The sequence below is a fragment of the Anas platyrhynchos genome, chromosome 20 (assembly GCF_047663525.1).
Source record: "Anas platyrhynchos isolate ZD024472 breed Pekin duck chromosome 20, IASCAAS_PekinDuck_T2T, whole genome shotgun sequence".
Taxonomy (NCBI): Eukaryota; Metazoa; Chordata; class Aves; order Anseriformes; family Anatidae; genus Anas; species Anas platyrhynchos.
Window position 1 is genome coordinate 4,556,681 of NC_092606.1, and position 21,637 is coordinate 4,578,317.

The 21,637-nt window shown below is 39.3% G+C and overlaps 2 protein-coding genes across 7 annotated transcripts in view; both read right to left on the reverse strand.

Annotated features, from left to right (window-relative positions):
• Positions 1–1,737: 1,737 nt before the first annotated feature.
• On the reverse strand, positions 1,738–16,965 carry NSRP1 (nuclear speckle splicing regulatory protein 1). Its single transcript, XM_027472317.3, has 7 exons — positions 16,823–16,965; positions 15,950–16,037; positions 9,021–9,077; positions 7,242–7,373; positions 6,142–6,349; positions 5,377–5,485; positions 1,738–3,429 (listed from the first exon to the last, which is right to left on the reverse strand). Exons 1-7 carry the CDS (start codon positions 16,840–16,842, stop codon positions 2,391–2,393), a joined length of 1,653 nt encoding a protein of 550 aa, XP_027328118.2. The 5' UTR covers positions 16,843–16,965; the 3' UTR covers positions 1,738–2,390.
• Positions 16,966–17,647: 682 nt separating this feature from the next.
• EFCAB5 (EF-hand calcium binding domain 5) overlaps positions 17,648–21,637 on the reverse strand; it is a 38,884-nt gene continuing 34,894 nt past the window's right edge. For all 6 annotated transcript variants that reach the window (XM_072026154.1, XM_072026153.1, XM_072026156.1 and 3 more), the window contains 4 exons: positions 20,941–21,194; positions 19,895–20,121; positions 19,175–19,271; positions 17,648–17,878 (listed from right to left, as the gene is read on the reverse strand). In XM_072026154.1, coding sequence (XP_071882255.1) covers positions 17,736–17,878; positions 19,175–19,271; positions 19,895–20,121; positions 20,941–21,194 — 721 coding nt within the window. In that variant the 3' untranslated portion in view covers positions 17,648–17,735. The remainder of the gene's footprint in view (positions 17,879–19,174; positions 19,272–19,894; positions 20,122–20,940; positions 21,195–21,637) is intronic.

Consider the following 21,637-nt stretch of genomic DNA (forward strand, 5'->3'; position numbering starts at 1 on the left):
ACCAAACGGGCTGCACTGCAATTCAAACTGAGGCAAACAAAATTCTTCAACTCACCTTCTGCTTATCTACCACACCAGTACATCCCACCCTCTATAATGAACGGTGAAAAGGGACTTACTGAAACTGGTAAATTAGGAACGCATTTGCCTTTCAAACAGAGAATTAGGCTGGAGCTTTAGCTGTACAGAACTAGGTATTCCCTCCACCTTGTACATGGATGCATCTGTATTAATTTATGTGGCTGTTTAGTTACAAGTGTTGCAAGCTGAGTGTAAGTCATCAGTATGTGCCTTGTACTGTAAACTGTTATTGTAATAAATTTAATATTCATAATCCATCTGTAGATGACTCTTGTGCCTCTCTCTTATGGGGAGTTTCAAGCTGGCCCACAGCAGTTCCCAGCTTTTTAAAGCAAAGATAAAAGAATTCCAAGAAAAAATTAATCTAGTTTACTACACCACTAAGGCCTCTTTGACAAAAAGCAGAGTATTTCCTTTGCTGTCTGAACCTTTTCCACTGCTAAATATTCTGCTTTCATTCTATTCCAACAGAAAAAACAATGTGCGTGACATTTGTTTAGACAGAACATCAAAACCAAACTGATCCACACTTGGAATAAATGCTTAGCTACTCAATTTATTTACGTAAGAAGACAAGGTAAAAACAAAATGGTAGCAAAAGAAAAGGACAAAAAGATAAAATGCCAAAGCATTTTTTTTTTTAGAGCTTCATCTAGGAAAATATAAATAAAAAATTTGAAAGAGGATTAGTCCAACACAAGTATTTCTACTTATGTATTTCCTATTTATAAGCCTAGCATATTTCCCGACCAAAGAAAACATAAGCACATCATAAGGAAAAGGGAAAATACAGATCAAACAGAACTCCAATTGGTTCTATTCTGAGCTACGTTATTTTATAACATGTCAAAAAGGAGCCCAACAGTTTTGGCAGCATTTACTAAAACTAGGACACAAAAACACAAATGACTCAGCTGTTCTTCCTACTACAAACCACTGCAGTTAAGTGAATCATACCGTGCCCTTCCCGATGAGTTTCTTAAAATGACACATTTCAAGTTTCCCCGCTCTTAGCAGCAAACGATCAGCTCACAAGACCTGAGCTACAGAAGTCATAATTGAGAAAGCACCACAGAAATTCCCAGAAGTAAAAGAATTAGTAAATCAGAAAGTTTTTTTTGGAAAATAATGTAAAGGGATCTGGAGAGAAAAAAGAATATCATTTTAAAAGAATAACATTTTAAAATCTTGGCCAGGAATAAGGGTTATCATTTCCCATATAAACATTTGATTGTCATAGGCTTTGTTCTGAAACTAGGATCGCCTTAAAGGACTTTGATTATCTAAGTGTTCAAAATCATCTTTGTGGCACTTATAAAAACATTTATTTTCAGTTCACCTTATTATGAGACAAAAGTGAGATTTACTGAAAAAATAAGTGAAAGAGACCATTGTGAAAACTGTTGAAAAAATATTCTAAAATCAATGCCCATTGCCAGATAGCCTACTTACCAAGTTATAGTTTGGAGAGAACTTTATTTCTTTCTTATGAACCCCTAAACAGAGTGACAAATCTAAAGTACTACCTCCAGCAGAACAAGCAAATGTGACTGCAATACATGAAAAAGGATGCATTTACCTTATTTCACATACAAAAAATATGAAGCTATTGCCGGAAAAAATAACTCAAGCATTCAAAAAGACCCGCACATTAGATGTAGTACATATCTTACACTTTATTTAAGTATTTCTGTACATTAGGTCCCTAAAACCAAAGCCCACACATATATATACAAAATGCGTATGTCAATTTGCATTTAGCTTCCCAACCATCACACTACATACAGACATCTCCTGGATTGTTGTTTGGGTTGTTTTGCTGGCATTTCTTCCTCAGTTACAGGTATGTTTCCTATTTTTAGGAGCATCTCTGGGCATTGATAATTCTTGGTAAGGCCTGAGAGCCGTAAAGCATTAAGAGCTTAAAGAGCTCATTCTGCTTGAGCTGGTGAGAGGAGCAGGGGCTGCCTGGGGGAGGCATTCTCACTTTAGGCTGTTTAACATTCCTAGAACTTCCTAGAATCTTCAGATGAAAAATAAAACACAACAGGGATAGGATAGGGTGCAGGCAAGGGTGGATTGATTCAGACAAATTTAATACTTTGACTGGATAAACTAAGGGTATGTTATCAACCGATCCATTAATCCATTTCAAAAGATGTTCTTGTTTTTAATAGAGCACAGAAATTTTTAAATGAAAGCCAAGAATAAATAGCTAAGGTACACTTTTACTTCTGTACAAGAGTCCATGCAGCAGTGGATTTTCCTCTTGGTTGAGAGACCAAGTGGTTTTGTCCACTGCAGCGGCATTAATCTTCTTCTTTCTCAATGTAAGTTTTGGCACTGACACGTGCCATTTGCCTTGCCAAGTAGCGGTCCCTTGCTGACATGACTGTCTCTTCATTGCTCCGTTTGGCAAATTTGCTCATGCTCTCGGATGCTTTGTGTGTTTGTTCTTTCTCCTCTTTCTCCCCTTCTTCTCCAGCTTTACGTTTCTGCTCAGACAAATTTCTAGAGCTGGAGCTCCTCTTCTCATCCACCTCTCTCTCTTTTCCCTTCCTCTCCATTTCTAAATCTCTCTCTCCATCTTTTTCTAAAGATGCAGGGCTGTTTTCCCTCCTGTCTCTGTGTTTTTCATCACTACCATGTTTCTCTCTCCTCTCCTTTACATGATCTTCCTTCTCTCTGCATTTCTCTCCTCTCTCCTTCTCTCTATCGCTGGACCTATCTTTACCACTTCTTATTCTTTCTTTTTCTCGTTCCTTTTCTGAACACTTCTCCTCTCTCTCTTTTGCCTTCCTCCATTCTCTTCCATGTCCCTCCCTCTCTTTTCTTTCCTTCCCCCTTTGTTTATCATCTTGTTCTTCTCTCCTTCTGTAATTATCTTTAGTAGCATGATCCCCATGTCTATGCCGCTCTTCCTTTTCCCTATGGTGATCCTTTTCATGGGTCCTACTTCTCTCGTAATCTTTTTCCCTGTATTGTTCATCACTTCCCCTTCTGTCTGATCTGCTCTCTCCCCTCTTTGTCTGATGATTTGTCTGGGCTTTTGTGCGCAGCTCTTCATCCACACTGGATGAACTTGGTGACCTGGAATGCCTCTGGTGCTTGTGATGTTTAGCCTCCTCTTCACTGCTCACAAAGCTGTCTCTCATTTTCTTCTTTTTCAAATTTACTTTACTAGTCTTGTTTCTCTTATCATCATCGTTACTATCACTTCCTATGTCGGTATCAGCATCTGGATTATCCTCTTCCTTAGCAGGGGGCTTGAGCCTTTGCCTTTCGTGTGGGCCTTTGTTCCTTTGGTCGGATTCTTCATAACTAGTGTTAGTTTTTTCTTCCTTTATCCTACATTTTTATGTTAAAAAAGAGAAAAAACGTTACACAGCCTGAAATCTCAGACTTTTCTACAGCGTGACTTCTGGTCAGGGCTTAAGCAAGACTGTAAACAAAAGATGCTGCTGAGACGTCTAAGAAAGCAAATCTATCTGTAGCTCAGGTTCCAGGAATCCAGCATAAATGATTTCTGTTAAAAATCTACATGTGGTTCACTGGTGAATGAAAGCTGATGAATTTATCTAAAAGAATGAGTATGGTTAAGTATCTGCAGTCTCCTTCTAAAGAACAGAAAAGAGATTTGAGTTCTTGTATAAGCTTTCTGGCAAGCTACACATTTTTTCCTATGCACTTACTCTTCTATTCACGTCAAATAATTGTCCGAAGAAGAAGCATGTTGTGTGATTTTGTTCACAGAAGTAGGAACGTTGCTTCCATTAGAAGTAGTAGATTTTTACTGCAATATTTCTGAAGTTCTGATTCTTGTGACTAAGTAACACTTCTTAACAGCTCATAGATTCTCAAACAAAAAAGACAATCCATGAAGGACAAATTTGGGAACTGGGCAGAAAAAGTTATGCTTCGTCATTCTTTTCTGACTGATGGAAATGCATGTTTAATCACACACAAGCCATGTGTCTCCTCTTCCTAATCATACGGCTGCAGTTACAGGCTGTGGTAAATTCTTATGAATCAGCAGACCATCCAGATAGATTGAATGTCTGATGCATGCTTTAAAGTCTTAGAACAACGACTAAAACATTAAGTTGGGAAATCCAATAATCTACTTTATTAACCCAATTAACTAGAAAGAATGTAATGCAAATTCTGAGATCTGAAAGTCAAGCTGTGTTCTCTCTGTATCCTACAGTACCACCCTAAGAAAGATTAAAATATAAGCTGGAGCTCACACAAAAGGCTTTCTGGAAGCACCATCTAACGTACTATTTGCTTTCCCACAAATTAATTTTATATACAACTTGCAAAAGAAACACTTCCTTAATATGCAAGATTAAGAAACCACCATTTCAGATATCTCTACACAGTAGAAAACCACATTTTACTGAAGAGGCTTTGAAAGACCTATTAAAGCAAACAGCAAACTACGTAGGCTGTTACTTACACTACAAACGCTATTGCTACTGTTTTACACAGATTCAAGAGAATAACAAAGATTGCATCAATAAAAAAAAGAAGAAACCATAAAAAGCAAAATTCATTTAACCACCTCAGTAGCAATCTTTGTAAGCCACTGAAATCAAGCAGGTCTTTCTCACTGGTGGAAGCCAGGGACAGGATGTTTTTCCAAACATATGTGTATACTAATACTTTAAGACTGAAATGACGAAACTGTGGCCTCAAATTACACACTTTTTTGCTTAAATTCAGGAAGCTGTTCTGCTTTTCTTCCAGTTGGTATTTCTTACTTCCTATTTCTTTTACACTACCTTTTCCTATTAATTCCAATAGGTGGCACATCTTTATACCAAACACATAATCTAGTACAATAAGTATAGTATTAGAGTTCGACATTTTTTTCAAGAAATTCCTATAAACATTTCCTATGACTTACCTCTATGTGCCCATTATTTTATTTTACCTTTTGCCTCCTTTGTGATTCAGAATATGTAACTTAATGCAGATTGCAAAATACTATGTAAACCAAAGTAAATACAGGTAGAATAATATAAAGTACTGTTACAAGTATGACTGTCCTCTGACACTTTTTAACCACTTTTTAACCTGTCCTTCTTGTTGCTGTCTTATAGTCTAGATCATTGATGATCACTGGACATTTTCCAAATAATTTTGTTAACTAGCTGTATGTATGAAATAATCAAGTTACCCCTACCTGTGTGATATACTATTCCCTATTTCTCGCTGTATTCCAGTAAGTCTGGAACCACAACCAGCCAGAAGCTGTTTTATATGTGAAAGCTTTCTGGAATTGCATCGTACCTGGCTTCACGGAAGCTGCATTTCGGCATCTCTTCTTCCCCTACTGTCTGGTTTAAAAGATGTCTGTAAAATCCACTGAGATCCTTCTGTTTGGTCACATCCAAGTATGCTAAGGGGAAAAAAAAAAAAAAAAAAGCAAGGTTGGATTTAGTGTGTCATAAATATTCATCAGACATAATAATTCACAATTGGTAAAGACACCAAGAGTGCAATCGCTGGATTGCAAACCTGGAGGTTTTCAAGCCTGGAGTGCAAAAAGCTCTGAGCAAGCTGATCTGACCTCATAGCAGGCCACTCTTTAAGAAGGCTGGTACAGAGGTCAACTAGACCAGAATTACCTTATTCAAGATGCTGAAAATGCAGGAGATTACATAGTGATCAAACATGCTTTGTTTGTTATTCTAACATCTATTTATAGTTCTAATTTTTAAGCCTATTTCTGTGACACTACAGAATATCTGGTTAGGGAGCGCAAGCGTAATTGTACTCCAGGCTTACAAGTCTTAATTCAGTAAGAGAAACCTCCTCAAAAATTAAAGGCCAAATAGTACTGACACACAAATGGAGGAGCTTCTGCTCTCAATGACCTGCACAAGGGAAAATAACAGATGGAAAGCGGGATCTGATTCAGTGTGTGTTATCTGCTCCTTTTTTATACTTAAACTATATCAAGCCTTACAGAAAGACCAGATGACAATGCTGTAAATCTTGTACAAGGCATACTTCTTTTTAAGAACAATTATACTGGTTTAGTGTTAATCTCACCCTCCAGAGCTGCCTGTCTTTTTTCTCTTTCCTCCTCCTCAGCCCTCTCTTGCAGCTTCTTCTTATAGGCCGAAGTCACAAAAGCCTCTTTGTGAGCAAATTCTTCTCCTTCCATTTCACGCTCTTTCTGAATTTTTCTTTCCATTCTTTTTTCTTGTTCCTTCTTTCTAATCTCTGCTGCTTTGAGGATATTGTGGATGTATCTGGGCTAAAATAGGAGGGAAAAAAAAAAGTTTAATGCTGAGAGATAATTAAGGTGGCTAAGAAAACACAAACTGGGCCTGATGTTGATTAAGTTTGTAATGGGATAAAAAATGACAGAAGTTAGTATAACATTCTCACACCAACAGCAGTTTTAAACTATCATCCTCTTTTAGGTCACTACTGTGGTATGCTTCCCAATAACATCACAGGTTGCTGTATTCAACGAAAACATTCAGCCCGACAGACTACGATGACTTTTTGTCTGAGTGAAACTAAATCTTTTTTTTTTTTTTTTTGACTTCTCAACCCTGTCTTCTGTCTTGTAAAGTCTTGCCTTTCTACTTATGTAAGGGAGTAGAAAACTTTCTTTTATATCCCCATAACCTGACAAGCCCTTTCAAACAAAACAGAATAAGTAAAAACAAAAATATCACTTGTCAGGATAATTCTGCAATGCTTTGAAATTAGGCATTGGGCTGTGAAAACTGGCTCATATTTCACCAGCGAAAGGTAATTACTTTAGTCTTCTGACAGGTTTCCTGTGAGCACACCAGTGAGCAAGAAGGGACAATTTATGTTCATCGTCCTTTATTGCCAGAAGTCATACTGCTGCAGGGCCCATTGCCTCTAACCCTATTATCCCACCATAACAGTCTCTTAAGAAATAGAGAAAGATATGCTAGACATCCTAAGTTGGGTGGGAAACTTGCAGTCTGCTGCTCTCCTGAGTACTCTGAAGTATCTGATGAACCAGTAGTTCTACCAAAATTGTTGCAAATTACTAGCTTAGGTAACAAAATTAGAGAATGAATTTGGCAAAGCTTAGAAGTTAAGCGACTGTAGTTATTCCAAGCACACAGAGATAAGACAGACAGCATACATTTTCAAGTATCGACCTTTTTGTCATCGTTTCCTGATAACATTCTGGCATTATTTTCTTTCTTCTTCTGCTGCATTTCATCATAAATACTGTCATACTCATACACTGTAGCATCTTCTGACAAAGCTTTCTGAATTTCCAATTTAGTCTAAAACAAAACAAAACAGAAGATAAAGGAATGAATCACAAATATGTTAAATGAATGATGCATAAATATCTTTTTCCTTCTAACTATGTCTTCCATAGCTTTTTTTAAAAGTAAAACTCATGTTTCTTCTGTATAACTTACTCCTCAATTACAGTCACAGGCCCACTGTTGGCATATATTTAAATATTAAAAAACAACAACAACAACAACACTTTGTAACATTACATTCTACAAATAAAACAATTTGAGAAACTAAAAACATAAATGCATTTTATGCCATAATACAAGCTTTGCTTTGTATTGATTAAACTTAATTTTTTACTGTTTCAAGTTATGACCAGCTCTGTGTTAAACCTCAGCCATAGACCGCTCATTAGGCAGTTCTACAGCTACTCTGGTTATAGCAAGAACCTAAAAAAAGAACGATCTTGCCCACAAAACCGAAAGAAAATCTTTGCTGGAGGAAAGGCGCTGAGAATTTCATGTTTAAAAAAATTTTATGCTGCGAAGAGCAATGCATGAAATTATAAAACCACGAGGAATTTTTTAAAGGGTAACTCTAACTCTGAAAATACACAATTATGTTTCTGCAATTATTTAATAAAATGGGAAATGTAATTGGTTACAATTTTATCTTTCCATATTTAGAACACTTTAGATTCCAATTATTATGCTTCTGGAAAATAATCATGAGCATTTCCCTACTGGTAAGGTTTAAAAAAAACATTTTATAACATCCTTAATCTGTTGACCAGAGTAACAAAAAAACCATCTTGATTACAACGAGTCTTATCTTTGAAAGACATCTGTGTGGAAGCCTAGAATTAGGATAGTAAATTTCATTCTGTAACTGCAGTAAAAAATAGAATCACATTCTATTTGATTCCATGATTCTAATCGCACTTAAATACAAACCATATAATTTGAGTTATATTTTCATTCAGTCAAGACAGGAGGCCAAAAACTAGTAAAGGACTTTCTCACTTCCTTTGTCTTTTCAAGTATGCTTCAGAAAAATTGGGAAGCGCACTGCCTGCAGGATGTGCGGAATCAGCAGGATATACGGCAGTGCATTTTGGGATACATTACCACATAAAGAACTGAAAAAAACCTAACACACTGGCAAACAATTTATGGAGGAAGTTTAGGAAGGGAACACATTTTATCAATACAGCAAAAAACAGATTAAAATGCACACCCATATACACTGATGTCACTGGCAAAGCCAGATTAGAAAGCTCCTCAGCTTCACTCACTCCATCGAGGGTTTTTTTTTTGGTTTTTTTTTTGGTTGTTTTTTTGTCTTCCCTGTGTCCCATTTACTCCTCTGTCCACAGCCCTGCTTTTAGGTCTGCACTGTCAGGCTGCTTGTTTCACAGGTCTCAGTAGCAGCATGGGTTCACAAGCCACTATTCCAACACAAAGGTGCAAGAGTAAAAGGACAGGAGCAAGAATTTCTTATTCTTAGCTGGAATTTCTGGCACCTTTGCCAGTGAAGAAAACGTGTGTGACTGAATCTGTGCTGAACTGGCTGCTGGCCTGAAGACAAACAACCAAAACCAGGTAAAACTACCATATCTCTGCAGATAGTAAATGCAGTCATTTCCAAATTTGCCATGGGCATGAAAAGTCTCCACTGCACCTTACCTGTTTCATCACTTGTTTTTTCAATGCTTCTTTCTGAAGACTTTCACCAACGGATGGCTGTAAGAAAAAAACATTGCAGAAATAAAATGAACTACATTGATGCAGCTCACATTATTTTTCTGCCATTTTAATGAACAGTTATCTAAACAGTCTCCTTACATTAGGCAGTCTCTCACTCCATCAGCATTTTTCCATAAGCAAGAAAAGCTAAAAGTTTATTCATAAGCATACAATGAATCAGCCTTTTCCATGAGCAAAATACTGCCCTACCTCAACATATGTATATGTCTTTTATAAAAATGATGATGAGTTTAAGAACATGATTTTACAGACAGCGTACCTCAAAAGCTACAAATAATTTCCTGCTATTTCACTAACCAAGCAGTCTCTGCTCAAGAAATGCTCAGAGACGTGAGATCTGTGGAAATTGTTTTGTCCCAATGCCTTTTTCCAACCACTGCCAAAAAACTCATAGAAAAGCCATGTCCCTCCACTGCAGCGTCAGTCTACTGGTTTACGAAGCTAGCACATCAGGAGTCAAAACACCCAAGAAAGGGTATCTAAGGCAAAAACCAAAGCAGATTCCTAAGAGATAATGCTTGTGATACACCTGTGCACTCTTACAAACACTGAACTTCTTTCCATTGTTGCTAAGAAAAAAAAAAAAGGAAAACACAGACCACCCCAAATCAACAAAAACTGGAATTATATCCTCCTACCAATTTATGTATCAAAACCATTTTAATGCTCTTGCAAACTGTACTTAAGAATACAGAAGGATAAATATTCTCAATAATTTTTGAATTATATTTCTAATACTCTGTGAAACAGGCATTGTTCAGAGTATACATATTGCTTCCCGTGTGTAAATTTCAACAGAGAAGTGACTGTGCCGAGCAGACATTCTTAGTGACAACCCCACAGGAGAACTGCATTCATAGAAATATCCGAAAGGATTTGGCAATATTTCAAGTTTGATCAGTATCGTTAATTCTGTATTTTTTAAAAACAAGAATGTTGCTGTTTTGAGCAGCATGTACTTCAGGCATTAATGGATAATATTTCAAGATAAGTAAGCTAGAAAGCAGCAATACTAATCTTCCCCAAGAAAAACACGTATCCACTACTGAAAACATTCCCTAATCAGCATACTTTCTAAAAACAAATAACAGAAACGAACAAACAAAAAACAGAACTGAGTTTTATTTAGTTTTGTCTTTTAATTAGTGTTGAACTAGACTGCATATCCTTCTTTTCTGAACCAAGAGATAAGACTGTTTATTAAACAGACGTTCTATAAATGTCAGGACTCCTATCCTTGTTTATGTAATTAGGTATCGCTTCATCTTAAAAAGCAGAAATAGGAAGGAAAAAATCCTCTTGCGTTTTGGCAGCTTCCCAAGCTTTGTGACTTTGACTAGTACGTGGATTCACAGAATCACAGGACGGTTTGGGGTGGAAGGGACCTCAAAGCCCACCCAGTCCCAAGCCCCTGCCACCTCCCACTTTTGGCTGCCCAAAGCCCCATCCAACCTGTCCCAGGGCTGGGGCATCCACAGCTTCTCTGGGCAGCCTGTCCCAGAGCCCCACCACCTTGGAACACACTCTCTCTCTTTCTAAAAGGAGAAGAGACTGTGTAATCAGCTCTTAATAAAATTAAGCTGAAAACCAACTAGCAGGGAGCCTGAAACAGCGACTAGGATCTTCTGAAATCAAACAAAACTAGCACAAGGCAAACCCAAACAGATTCCCGTATCAAGAGGGCTCTGAATTTCATCTGATGCTTACAAGTAATAACGTGTCATGACCTCTTTTTCTTACGTTATTGAAGTTTTAACAGATGGGTCAACAAGGAAAGACGCCCAAGTGCTTTTCCATAATTTTCTACATGACAGACTGTAAACAGTTCAAATCTTTGTCATTGCTTAATTTCAGAAACAGAACAAGTTGTGCCATAAGCAGCAGAATTAATGGACTCTCATTTTATGTGACTTTGTGCCCTCTATCTCTTTATTCCCATTATCACCCCCTCAAACACCCTACCTGCTTGATTTGTCAAGTGGGCAACACTCCGTGTGATCCACAGCTACCCCTGTGCTGAGCAGTCCCTCAATTATGCCTTCTTTGGGCAGAAGAAAATTGGAATCACAAACTCTCAGCTGTCTGTCCTTTACTCAGATGCCAAATTTCACAAAAAAAACAAAGGAAGAGAGTGGTTTTGGGCCCTCTGCCACCTATGTTGTGTGGTTAGGATTGATAGTGGGGGTCTAACTAACAGGTACATAGAGGGATCACCTCTACATGTTTTTTTTTCTGCTAGGCAAAGCACAAATGGTAACAAGATCTGCAAGCTTCTGTGTAGTCCTGTCTAAAAAAAATATCCAGAAATTTACTATGTCCAAGCAGTACCGAGCAATTCCAAGCTCAGCAAGAGGAAAAAAGGGTGCTAAGGCAACACTGACAGTGCTGGGAGAAGTAGGTATGGTACCCCCTGACAGCATCCGCTGAATTCGGGTTAGTGGATTATTTGGTTGTATCACCCAACAAGACTCCTGGCTTCAGCCATCAGTATTTCCCCCTAGCTCTCAGGATTGCAGAGCTAATGTTCTGTAAAAGGTGCCTGAACACCAAGGAGCTTCCTCTGTGTTACGGCAGAAAGCAAAGGCTCGGTAACAGACAGCACAGACCCCACGGCCCTAGTGACAAAGTGAGCTTTATTCCACTGAAATATTTCAGACCCTGCTCAGAGAGTTTTCCTTGTCAGCCTACATGAAATGAATGTGTTGATCTACAAAGATTACACAAACACAAAAGTAATATATAATCCTCATTATTGTACATGTAATTGTAAAGAAGTCCACCTGTGATATGTTTGCCTAGAACAGCGGCAGGTTTATAGAAAACAAACACCTTCCCTAATGGTTTATGGTTGACAATTTCCTGTTGTGCTATGAGCTCTGATAGATGAGAACTTCCTGTTCTTTTGTATTGTTTTTACTTATCAACTGCCCATTTATTAAAGGCCCCAGAAGCTCAGCAATCTGTCTCCTACCTTCTCTTTCCCTGAAGTCAAGCTATTCTTCAGAAGCACAAAGCCTGTAGTTTAATATTTTCTAGAAGGAAAAGATGGTTTAACCCTATCCTTTGATTTGCGTAGAACCCAAATAAAAAGATAAATAAACTTAAAATAATAATAATAAAGAAACTTAAAAATGAGACTCTACAGTTTACCAGCTCTACAAGGCCATGGAAGAAAGCTTAGATGCAAACAAAAAGGTTAAAAAAAAACAAACACAAGCACACAAAACAGTTAAAGAAATGGCCTCAATCTATGAACACTTCTCACTGTCACACATCGAAGCTACAGACCAATGTTTTTAGCTCATCTCAGGTGAGTTCAAATTCTAACAGAGCACTGCAAACCATTTGCAGCTTTATACAAAAAGCACAATTCAAAGTTCAAAAATCCAGCACCTAAAAAGGGGGGTTCCACATGTTTTCTCTGCCCTCCCACCAGAACATCCCTGTCTTCCCACATCTCAGGTCTCATCTGCAGCTCTTCCCTTTCTCTCTGTAGTTTCTGCTTCCTCCCATCTCACCTTGGCAATGAAAAAGGAAAGAACTCAGACAACAGATTCACCTCAAATCATACACTGTACAAGCCATGGTGACTGGTACAAGGCGACGAGACAGAATGCGTAAAATAACTCCCATACAGAACTAGCTTTCCTTGGCATACCCACCCAGCTTCCAGCAACTAGGAGTCTTGGGGCTTCCTGAGATGGAGGATGCACCTGGACCATTGTTTGACACCAGCAGCATCCCCTGATTTGACGAATCCATTCCTGAACCCATTTATAGCTTTGGCCATGCCACAATATCCTGTGGCAGCGAGTTCCACAACTTAATTAGACATTGTGTGGAGAAAAACAACTTCCTTGTGTTTAGATGAAACCTGCTACTTGGTCATTCCTTTAGATCCCCTACTGCTCATGTTATGAGAAATACCAAAATCACTTTACTTTCTCTGAATCATTTTTGATTTTACATGCTTCCTTGGGAACTATTCCTCTCCACTTCCTTTCTGTCAGTGAGCTAAGAGCCCCTCAGTCTGTTTAGTCTTATCCTGCATGCAGACTGCTGCATAAACTCCAGTCCTTATTGTTACTCTACTGAATTCTCCACTCTTTTTATCAGTCACAGTGTCCTTTTTGAAAGGAACTGTAAGCAAAAATAAAAATTTGAGTCTACATGTACATGCTGCAAAATGAGCCTCCATTTACACAGCGATACTTTCCACTAAATCCCAAATACGAAACAGAACACAGAACAGTGCGCTGGGAACACTGACAAGCCACCTCTGAAAGCACAGTGCATGAATATTTTGGGATAATATTTTGGGAGAAAATGGATATACAGCAAGTAACGGTACGCCAGAATAGAAGCTTAATTCTGACATCTCATAGTTTGCTGATGTAACGTCTGTTCTCTATAACAGGTTTTCCTAGGGATAACCTTCCCTCCAGTTTTTAAAAACAGTAACAGTTCCTCATTTTGAAGGCAAATAATTCAAGACTATGCTGTGTAGAAATAACTGTAATCACCTGGTTTTTCTTTTTGCCACTCAACACTGGGAAAATTTAAGTAAAATTTCTATCCAAGGTGTTCTTGTTGTGAACTAACCCAAAGAACATCTTCATCAGCGACTAACATCCACTAACGTACTTAGTCACAGTAAAAATGATCACATTTTGAATTCCTTCAGCAAGGGTACAGGCAAAATCTTAATGAAATATGCATAGTAGCATTTTAAAAAAAAAAGAAGGGACTGAAAGTTTGGTATCTAATATATAATCACAGACCAAGTCAGGTGTGCAGATTTCCCAGCACAAACTTTATTAGAGTTCAGTTAAAAATACATAATCTCCAGACATTTGAGATGTAGTTCTGACTGATAAGGCAGCAGACAGGAAATGAAACCCCTCCCAAATGCTGCTCCTTATCTCGAAAAGCTCTGGAATTATTATTGAACTAATAAAGTAATTTTGCTTTTTAAAAAATGATCCTTTTTGATAAAGGCAGTTATGAGATTATTACTTTTTGCTGGGTATGTACCATACTGATGTGCATGACAACTTTAAATAGTCTGTAGAGCAGCCTGGTAGCGAATGTCAGCTCTTCGGAAAGGAACGATACTTGATCTGTTAAGCTACAAGTTAGCTGACACCAACACACATTGTTATTATTACCAATATTATTATTAGCATTATTTTACTTTCGTGTTGAGATATTAAAAAGAGAAAATTCAGAAATAGAAAACATGCAAGTCACGCCTCACCCACTGAGGGTTCCCAGTCCTACCATTTAATGTTTAATGACAACAGATTAATTCAGTTCTTGGGATCTGGAAAATGTGGGGACAGTCCCTTGATGCAGAGAAGGATACCAAACCCCATACTGCCACAGAAAGGGAAAGTGCTCCTGGCACTGAGGATAGTGGATCCCCATCACATTCACCAGCTGTGTTTGAAGGAAAGCCTCTCTTTAGAGCCCTGCTGTCAGCTGTGAGCTGTTGGAGGGACACACCTCCTCGTAGTACCGAGGAGAGCAGCTAAATGAGGAAAGGAAGGGGATTTCAGACATGTTCCTGCCCTCTGTGCTTCCTATAAGCTGCAGTTTCATGTCTGGGGTTGAGTGGATATTACTAAGAAACCCCTCAGTCCTCTCACGCACTTTGTAAAGGGAACTCAGACATCTGCAGCAGCGACTTTCTGGATGCAACCTCTCACAAAGGTTGGGAATTGCTCAATTTGTCATAGAAATATGACAAAAAATAACAACTTCTAGTTCATTAAAAATGTTTTGATACTAGGAGTCAGAGACCAACAAAGGTTATTTGATGCTTTATTAGCATTGGTTTTTCAACTACACAATAGAAAGAGCATTTTCTGGGTTTTGGAGGAAAAAAAGGTTAATATTCCTGTATTATGATTACACTATGCAAATGATTCAATAATCACGGGTAATTGCTGCTTGATATTACCCAGCAAATTGTAACTTTATCTCCAGAAACAGAGAAAGAAATTGTAACTGTATCTCTCATCTGTGTAGGGAGCTCCTCTCCACAATTCTATCCTTTTCCTGTAAGCTATGAAACTACTGGCTCTAAAATCTTCAAAAATTCTGTTTAAGAAGCTGAATATCTGTAAGTGTTCAAACCAGCATACACTCCGAGCCAGTTCTTGGATGGCCCCATGTGTAGAGCAGTACATCCAGAAGTGTAATTTTTATTGTGGACAGCACCATCTACTGGATCAGGTAGAAAGCTAATATTTTTAAGGTAAGGCTTAAAAAAATAAAGATAACTATATAAAATAACACTATCAACATCATGCAATATTGCCATACATCACAGAATATCAATAAACTCTGCGGTCACTGAAAAGCTGTACATATGTTACTGCAGGGATTGTGTGTTTCGTTGCCTTTTTTTTCTTTAAAACTTTTAGTTTGTACAGCTTTGCTTTTGTTTAAAGTGAGTACCAACAATAAATCAATTATATTGAAGCTGCGTGGAATAATCTAAAGGATACAACACACTTAACAGCTGTTAATATTTGAGAAACGACTGTTGCTTGCTCCTGGCTGTTCCGTTTGTAGACATAATCACCTAGGTAACCAACAAACCTATGAGCTAGTTGCTGTTAACTCTTGCAAATATAAATTTGACGAACTTTTGGAAGAGTTGTCAGAAATTAACAGTGAAGTAATCACTTACCTTTAAGTTGCACTAAAGAAAACAGATCACATTTCACACCCAAATTCCAAGTGATAATAAATATCATAATACTGCTGCTAGATGCTGATGCAGGCACTATGGTTGTAAACAAATTGTTTGCAGAAAATGGGAAGAAAATTGTTGAACTGACCTCTTCATCAGAGTCATCTGCGAACACGGAGAGTTTGCTGGAAACGAGACTCTTCTGCTGCATTTTCTTGGGCATAATGAGCCCATACCTAGGGAAAAACATTAAAAGTTACCTTTAACATATTTGCTGCAAAACACAGAGGTTACAAATCAGAAACCTACTCCTCACAATTTTAGAAACAAAGGTCAGCATCAGTGTAACGTTTTGAATACAGATCTGAGCAGGATTTCCAGCAGCGCGCTCAGCATCGCCACACACCTGCCAGCTTCTCCCATGGCTGTGGTTGTCTTTTCCCATGCTTCTGACTAAAATTACCTTCCTAAATCATGCCACAAACCCCTCCAGCCCTGAGTTCCCTATGTGATGCTTTGTTTTTCCCCTGCTCAGAGTAGTAAACAGCCCCTGTTGCCCAAGCTGCAGGTTTCCCCCCACACGAGCTGTTCTGTGGCCGTGAACCCACCCCGTGTGGCACCAACCCGCAGCCCACCCCCTGAGGCAGCAGCAGCAGGGGCCGCGGCCTGCAGCCCACTCACATCACCCAGACACCACCTAACTGCACATTTCAGGCCCTGGTGCGAACAGGGCGCATTTTTACGCTCAGAAACACCCCCTGCAGTCGTGTCAAGGCTTGAGCCCCTAACCCAGGCCCGCCTCTCCCCTCACCCTTCCCCTGAGCCCCCCACAGGGCTCTCCACAGCGCGCGGTGCCACAAACATCGCCTCACGGAGCTGCCCGCGCTCCGGCTCAGGCCGGCAGGGCAGGGCTGCGGGAGCTGCCCCGCGGTAGGGTCGAGGGAACCCCCCCGGGGGCTGTGCGGGGCTCGCCCCGGCCCCCTGCGACCCCCTGAGCCCCCCTTGGCCCGCCCGCACTCACTGCCTGCCGGCCGCCGCCATCTTGGGCCGCGCTCCCGTCACAGCCGCCGCCGCCGTTCGGGTGCCGCAGATTCCTCACGGCTCAAAGCCCCCCCCCAGTCCCTCCCGGCCCACCCCGGCGCCTCAGCGCCGTGCCGAGACCCGGCCCCGCTCCTGTGGAGAAACGGGAAACGGACCAAGAAGGAACGGGGGCGGCTGTTTTTTGTTTTTTTTTTTTTGGCGAGTGGCGAAAGTGCCGATCGGGGAGCGGCCGGCCCGCGCCGCCCTGAGGCGCCCTTCGCGGCGGGCTGAGGGGGAGGGGGGGGGCACCGGTCCCCTGGCGGCGTTGCCTGTGGCCGAGTGAAGAAAGAGGAGTTTAATTTCCCCCAATTTTATCAAATTTTATTAAAGAAGCGGTTCTGCCGTAAGAAGCGTTATTGCAAAGATGAAATCTTGCGGCAGACGGTCAAGTTTGCTGTAATCTCAGGCTTTATCCCAATAAGACAGCTTTTTCCCTTTATATATTAAAATTATGGGGCTTTTCCATAACACATGTAGAAGTAACTGTAAAAAAATGCTGATTAACAACCTTTAGTTAAAATTATTTCTAAAAAGTACTTTAAGGACAGTGAGTCTTAAAAACTTTTGCTCTATCATTTATGAGCACTGTAGCTTGGCAGACGTAAACTCTTACCTGCTTCTTTCTTATTGGAATTAATTAATTAAAAAAAAAAAAAGTTAAATAAGCTTTTAAATTTACTATATATACTTATAACAATAAAATTGTCTCCTTTAATGCTTTTATTTTTCTTAATAACATACAACAGACCATTATAACAGACCAAAATATAAAGCACCAGTTTATTAAATAAAAGATGTCAAATAGCAGAACCACTAGGGTTAGATGAGGAACCAGTGTTTCAGCTGAAGGCACGCTAGACTTTGCTGGTGAAATCTGGAACTTCTTTATTCTGTAGGCTCTTTGTCATCTCCATCAGTGCCAAGCAGGTGTGCACCCAGTTGTACAGGTACTCGGCTGGAACTGAGCCCTGCTTCCACAGATCTGCTCTGGGTACACCTGAAACAAAGAAGAGCTGTAACTGCAACAGGCCAAGTCAAAACTGCGACCAGTGTTTCTACAGGACTGCACAGAGAAGGTCATCCCATCAGCAGAGTTTTCCCCAAGTCCAATAATTCTACCCTGGAAAATTCTGGTGCTTTGAAATGGTGTATTATGATAGTGAACAGTTAAGCACATGAATGCTTCATTTTTATTATAATTTATTTCACATTGTGGTAGGTCCCCTGTTGTATGAACTGCTCTATTTAATACTAAACATTTGATAATTAAAAATGTAGTGAGAAAAGTATTTTTGTTTTGGTTTGGTTTCCCAAGCTCAGATTTGATTTTAGAGTAATTATCCATTGAAACTCTTTTATTATATGCTATCAGAGGTCACCCTAGAGTCATACCTCCAAAGGTTGCTCTGTGAGTACAGCATAGGTTATTAGTGCTTTGTTCCATATTACAGGGCACGCATATAGAACATGCAGGTGTTGTCCAACATACACCATGCGTGAACACTGATATTCATTGAAAAGGAATTGCTATAACTGTGAGTCAAAGCGGCATTCACACTGCTGATCTCACACTACTGTCTCACAGTAAGTTCCATCTGGGAAACAAGTCTCTTGTAGCACACAACAGTTGTTTGCCAAAGCTGTACCCTTTCTAGTTAAATCAAGGTTCTTAGTGAAGTAGGACCGGATGCTCTAGGCCTGCTTCATTGTCTCCCGTATTAGTTTAATATATATGAGGAAAACACACAAAAAGAAACGCTGACTGTATTAAGTGTTCACTGTTCATCAGTAGGCTGGACACTGCCAGCAACTATCCCCAGCTAAATTAGTAAGTCTCGTCCATGCTTGATTTTAACAGGCCTCAGTCTGGCATTAAATCAAGTGAAAGATGTCCATAAGAACAGCAGTCATTTCTCCTGCAGAGATGTTACAAGTACTAATTACCTCTTGACTGCTCTGGTACACAGAACAGGATACTTGCCAAACAAAACCATCATTCTTTGCATGTTACCTGCAGGATCACAATGAGACCACCTGTTCTGGTAGATTTCAAAGCTGATTTGTTCCCCTTTCCTTAAGGCGGTGAATTTTGATAATAAATTTAACAGGTTGACTTTTATTGACCAAAAAAGACCGCAGATCTTTAGGCCCCCTTATCTGCTGTTTAATGTACTGGGAAATCAAAGTTAGTTTCAGAAGTAAGGATTTTAAAAGCATGCAGCTGAATGTTGCAACTGAGAGTTTCATTACTGAGCTGTGTCTGGTAATCTCACAATTACTGTACAATATTTACCACCAATACAGTCCAGCAGCAGCTCTCCTTGAACTTGCACAGATGGAGCAGTTGGATCAAAGCAATAAATCTCCTGAATCAAATTGTCATCAAGATTCTGCAATGCAGAGAACAGAGTCAGATGGCAGTGAAAATCTTAAGAGAGAGTTACAGAACTAAAGAAGGGTAACTCAAGTATATAGGAAATCTAGAAATGATAAGTAAAAAAGTGGAAATTGAAAGGAAGATGTCTGCAAGGATGGAGAAACTGAAAAGTAAAAATACAGGAAAGTGAGTGAGTACCTGAGAAACAAAGGAGCACACAGTCTTTCAGATATTCTTAATTTGGAGGATATCCTTCCAATGTTTTAAAAATAATTACAAATCATACTCTTCATTTTGCATTTAGTCAGTATATGGACACTTACTGTATGTAACATCTCCCTATCACTGTCTTAATGACTGTAATCACTTCAAATTCAACCATCCAATTCTGTTACATTTCCACATCTGCAACTGTATTTACAATGTGATTTTTAAATAGTTCTGTCTGGTCATTGCTTTTACATGAACATATCTCCAGTGCCCACTTATCCGTTTCCTGTTCTCTTAAAAACAAATCTGGTTTATTAAACTGGACAGCCCCTTTTGTGTAATGTGCATGGAATTATTTCACTACCAATTGACCCTTGGCAAATACCACTGTATCTTCGTAATAACAGAAAAAAAAAAAAGGCTCACCTGTATACACTGACTCCAGCTCTCAATCTTCTCTGAGCCCTTCCAGTTTGGATTGAAAAGCAACAGCACAGCCTTAACTATGTTATGTATTAGAGCTGGTGGTTCTTCATAGCCCTTTATTTCAGCAAAGCTCTCAGCACTGAGTTTCTGGACACACTCACGTAGGTCCTGCAGCATGAACCGGTGGAAAAGAATTCCTGCATGCCTCGAATTCATGTGTTCTGCCTCTGGAATCAAAAACCAACCTTTCAAGAAGTTGATCAGAAACATATGATACTCAAGACTTATTTTATTGACCGAAAGGCTCTGCACTCTATCTGATTAACATTTTTTCTCCTTGACTGCGTGATTAATTTGCATACAGCCCAAGTATCCGATGAAACATTTCAAAATGGATACGTGCCTGAGAAGGAGACAAAACTTGCTGTAACGTAAGTGTGGTATGTTGAGACCGCTGAACATCCTAAGGGGATTAGATGGATGCCATAAATGTTGCTGTGCTCCTGGGGGAACTGGAGCCACTGAGGGAGTGATTAACATAACCTCCTCTGGGGGTGATAGTGGCTCATTCTGATTCCAGAGTTCAGACAAACAGAAAACACAAATGGTATCAAGATTGCACCCTGGCCTGGGGACCTGACATGGGCACCCTGACTTATCAGCAGCTTTGGCACTGTGCTTGCCTTGGTTAGGATCCAGGTGAAGGGTCCAGGCACGCACTTAATTCTGGAACTTTGACACTAAAACCCTCTTAACCTTAGGTGGGGCAGTTCTGTGTAGAACGTGACAGATCCCTGAAGGCAACAAAGCACCTTTGATTTTAGTGGGACTCGGGCACAAAAGTAGCCTGTGAACCAGAGCCAAAATCTGAACATTCTGTTTAACTGTACTCTGCTCAGCACGTAGAGTTGCTCATGAGTAGTTCATGTGTACCAAAGCTTTGTATTTGTCTTTCTATACTTGTAAGAACGATACTTAAGATGTGGTTTTACTGACATTCCTATTTCTACTCCTAAAAATGTATCTTGGCTCTGTGTGCACAATACCTAGTACATAGGTTGGTTTTGTTTCCTCTGAAGGTATCTTCAGTATCTCACAGCAGGCAGCTTGGGCCATCTTCAGCATTTTCTGCAGGTCTTTATATTCATGAGGAGATAATTTCTGGTGGTGTCCGATGCTGATATCAAATAATGCAAAAGCTTGTCTCGATAGGTCACGGAGAGGTACTGCAACGTGGTACTCTCCACAGACAGAAGTGCAAATGACTTCTGAAGTGTCTATGCACTTAAATAGGTAATCTCTGAAATGAGAGTAAAGAGAGGAAAAAATCCTAACTTTTACCATTCCAGTCTCTTTTGGTACTTTATTTAGCATATTTTAGTTAAAGATCATTCATCTTGTGTTGTTAAAACAAAGGTATTACATTACAGTCATTGTTTATTCCTTGAACTGAAATATGAACATATTTCAGTATCATTCAAACCACTTACAGAAAGGAGAAAATAGTGTTTTGGAACACAATATTGCTTACCCAAGGCAATTGCTGAACATCATAAGAGTTTAACAGACCCACACTAGTTTGTATTCTTGCTTTAAAAACAGATTCCCATTATAACCATGTTGACATTTGTTCTACACATTTTTATAAAAAGAAAAAAAAGTGCTGGAACAGCAAATTACTATTCAACCAACTTTGACAACAAGGATGATATACTTAAAAGAAAAGTCTGTGAGGATCTTGGC

Bases quoted from the DNA above. Each gene is read 5' to 3' on its own strand.
- NSRP1 (XM_027472317.3), bottom strand. From the start codon at position 16,842: ATGGCGGCGGCCGGCAGGCA. The intron at 9,078-15,949 runs GTCAGTTCAACA...TTTTTCTTACAG, and splicing joins CAGATGACTCTGATGAAGAG to CCATCCGTTGGTGAAAGTCT. The intron at 6,350-7,241 runs GTCGATACTTGA...CTCCTATTTTAG, and splicing joins CAGGAAACGATGACAAAAAG to CCCAGATACATCCACAATAT.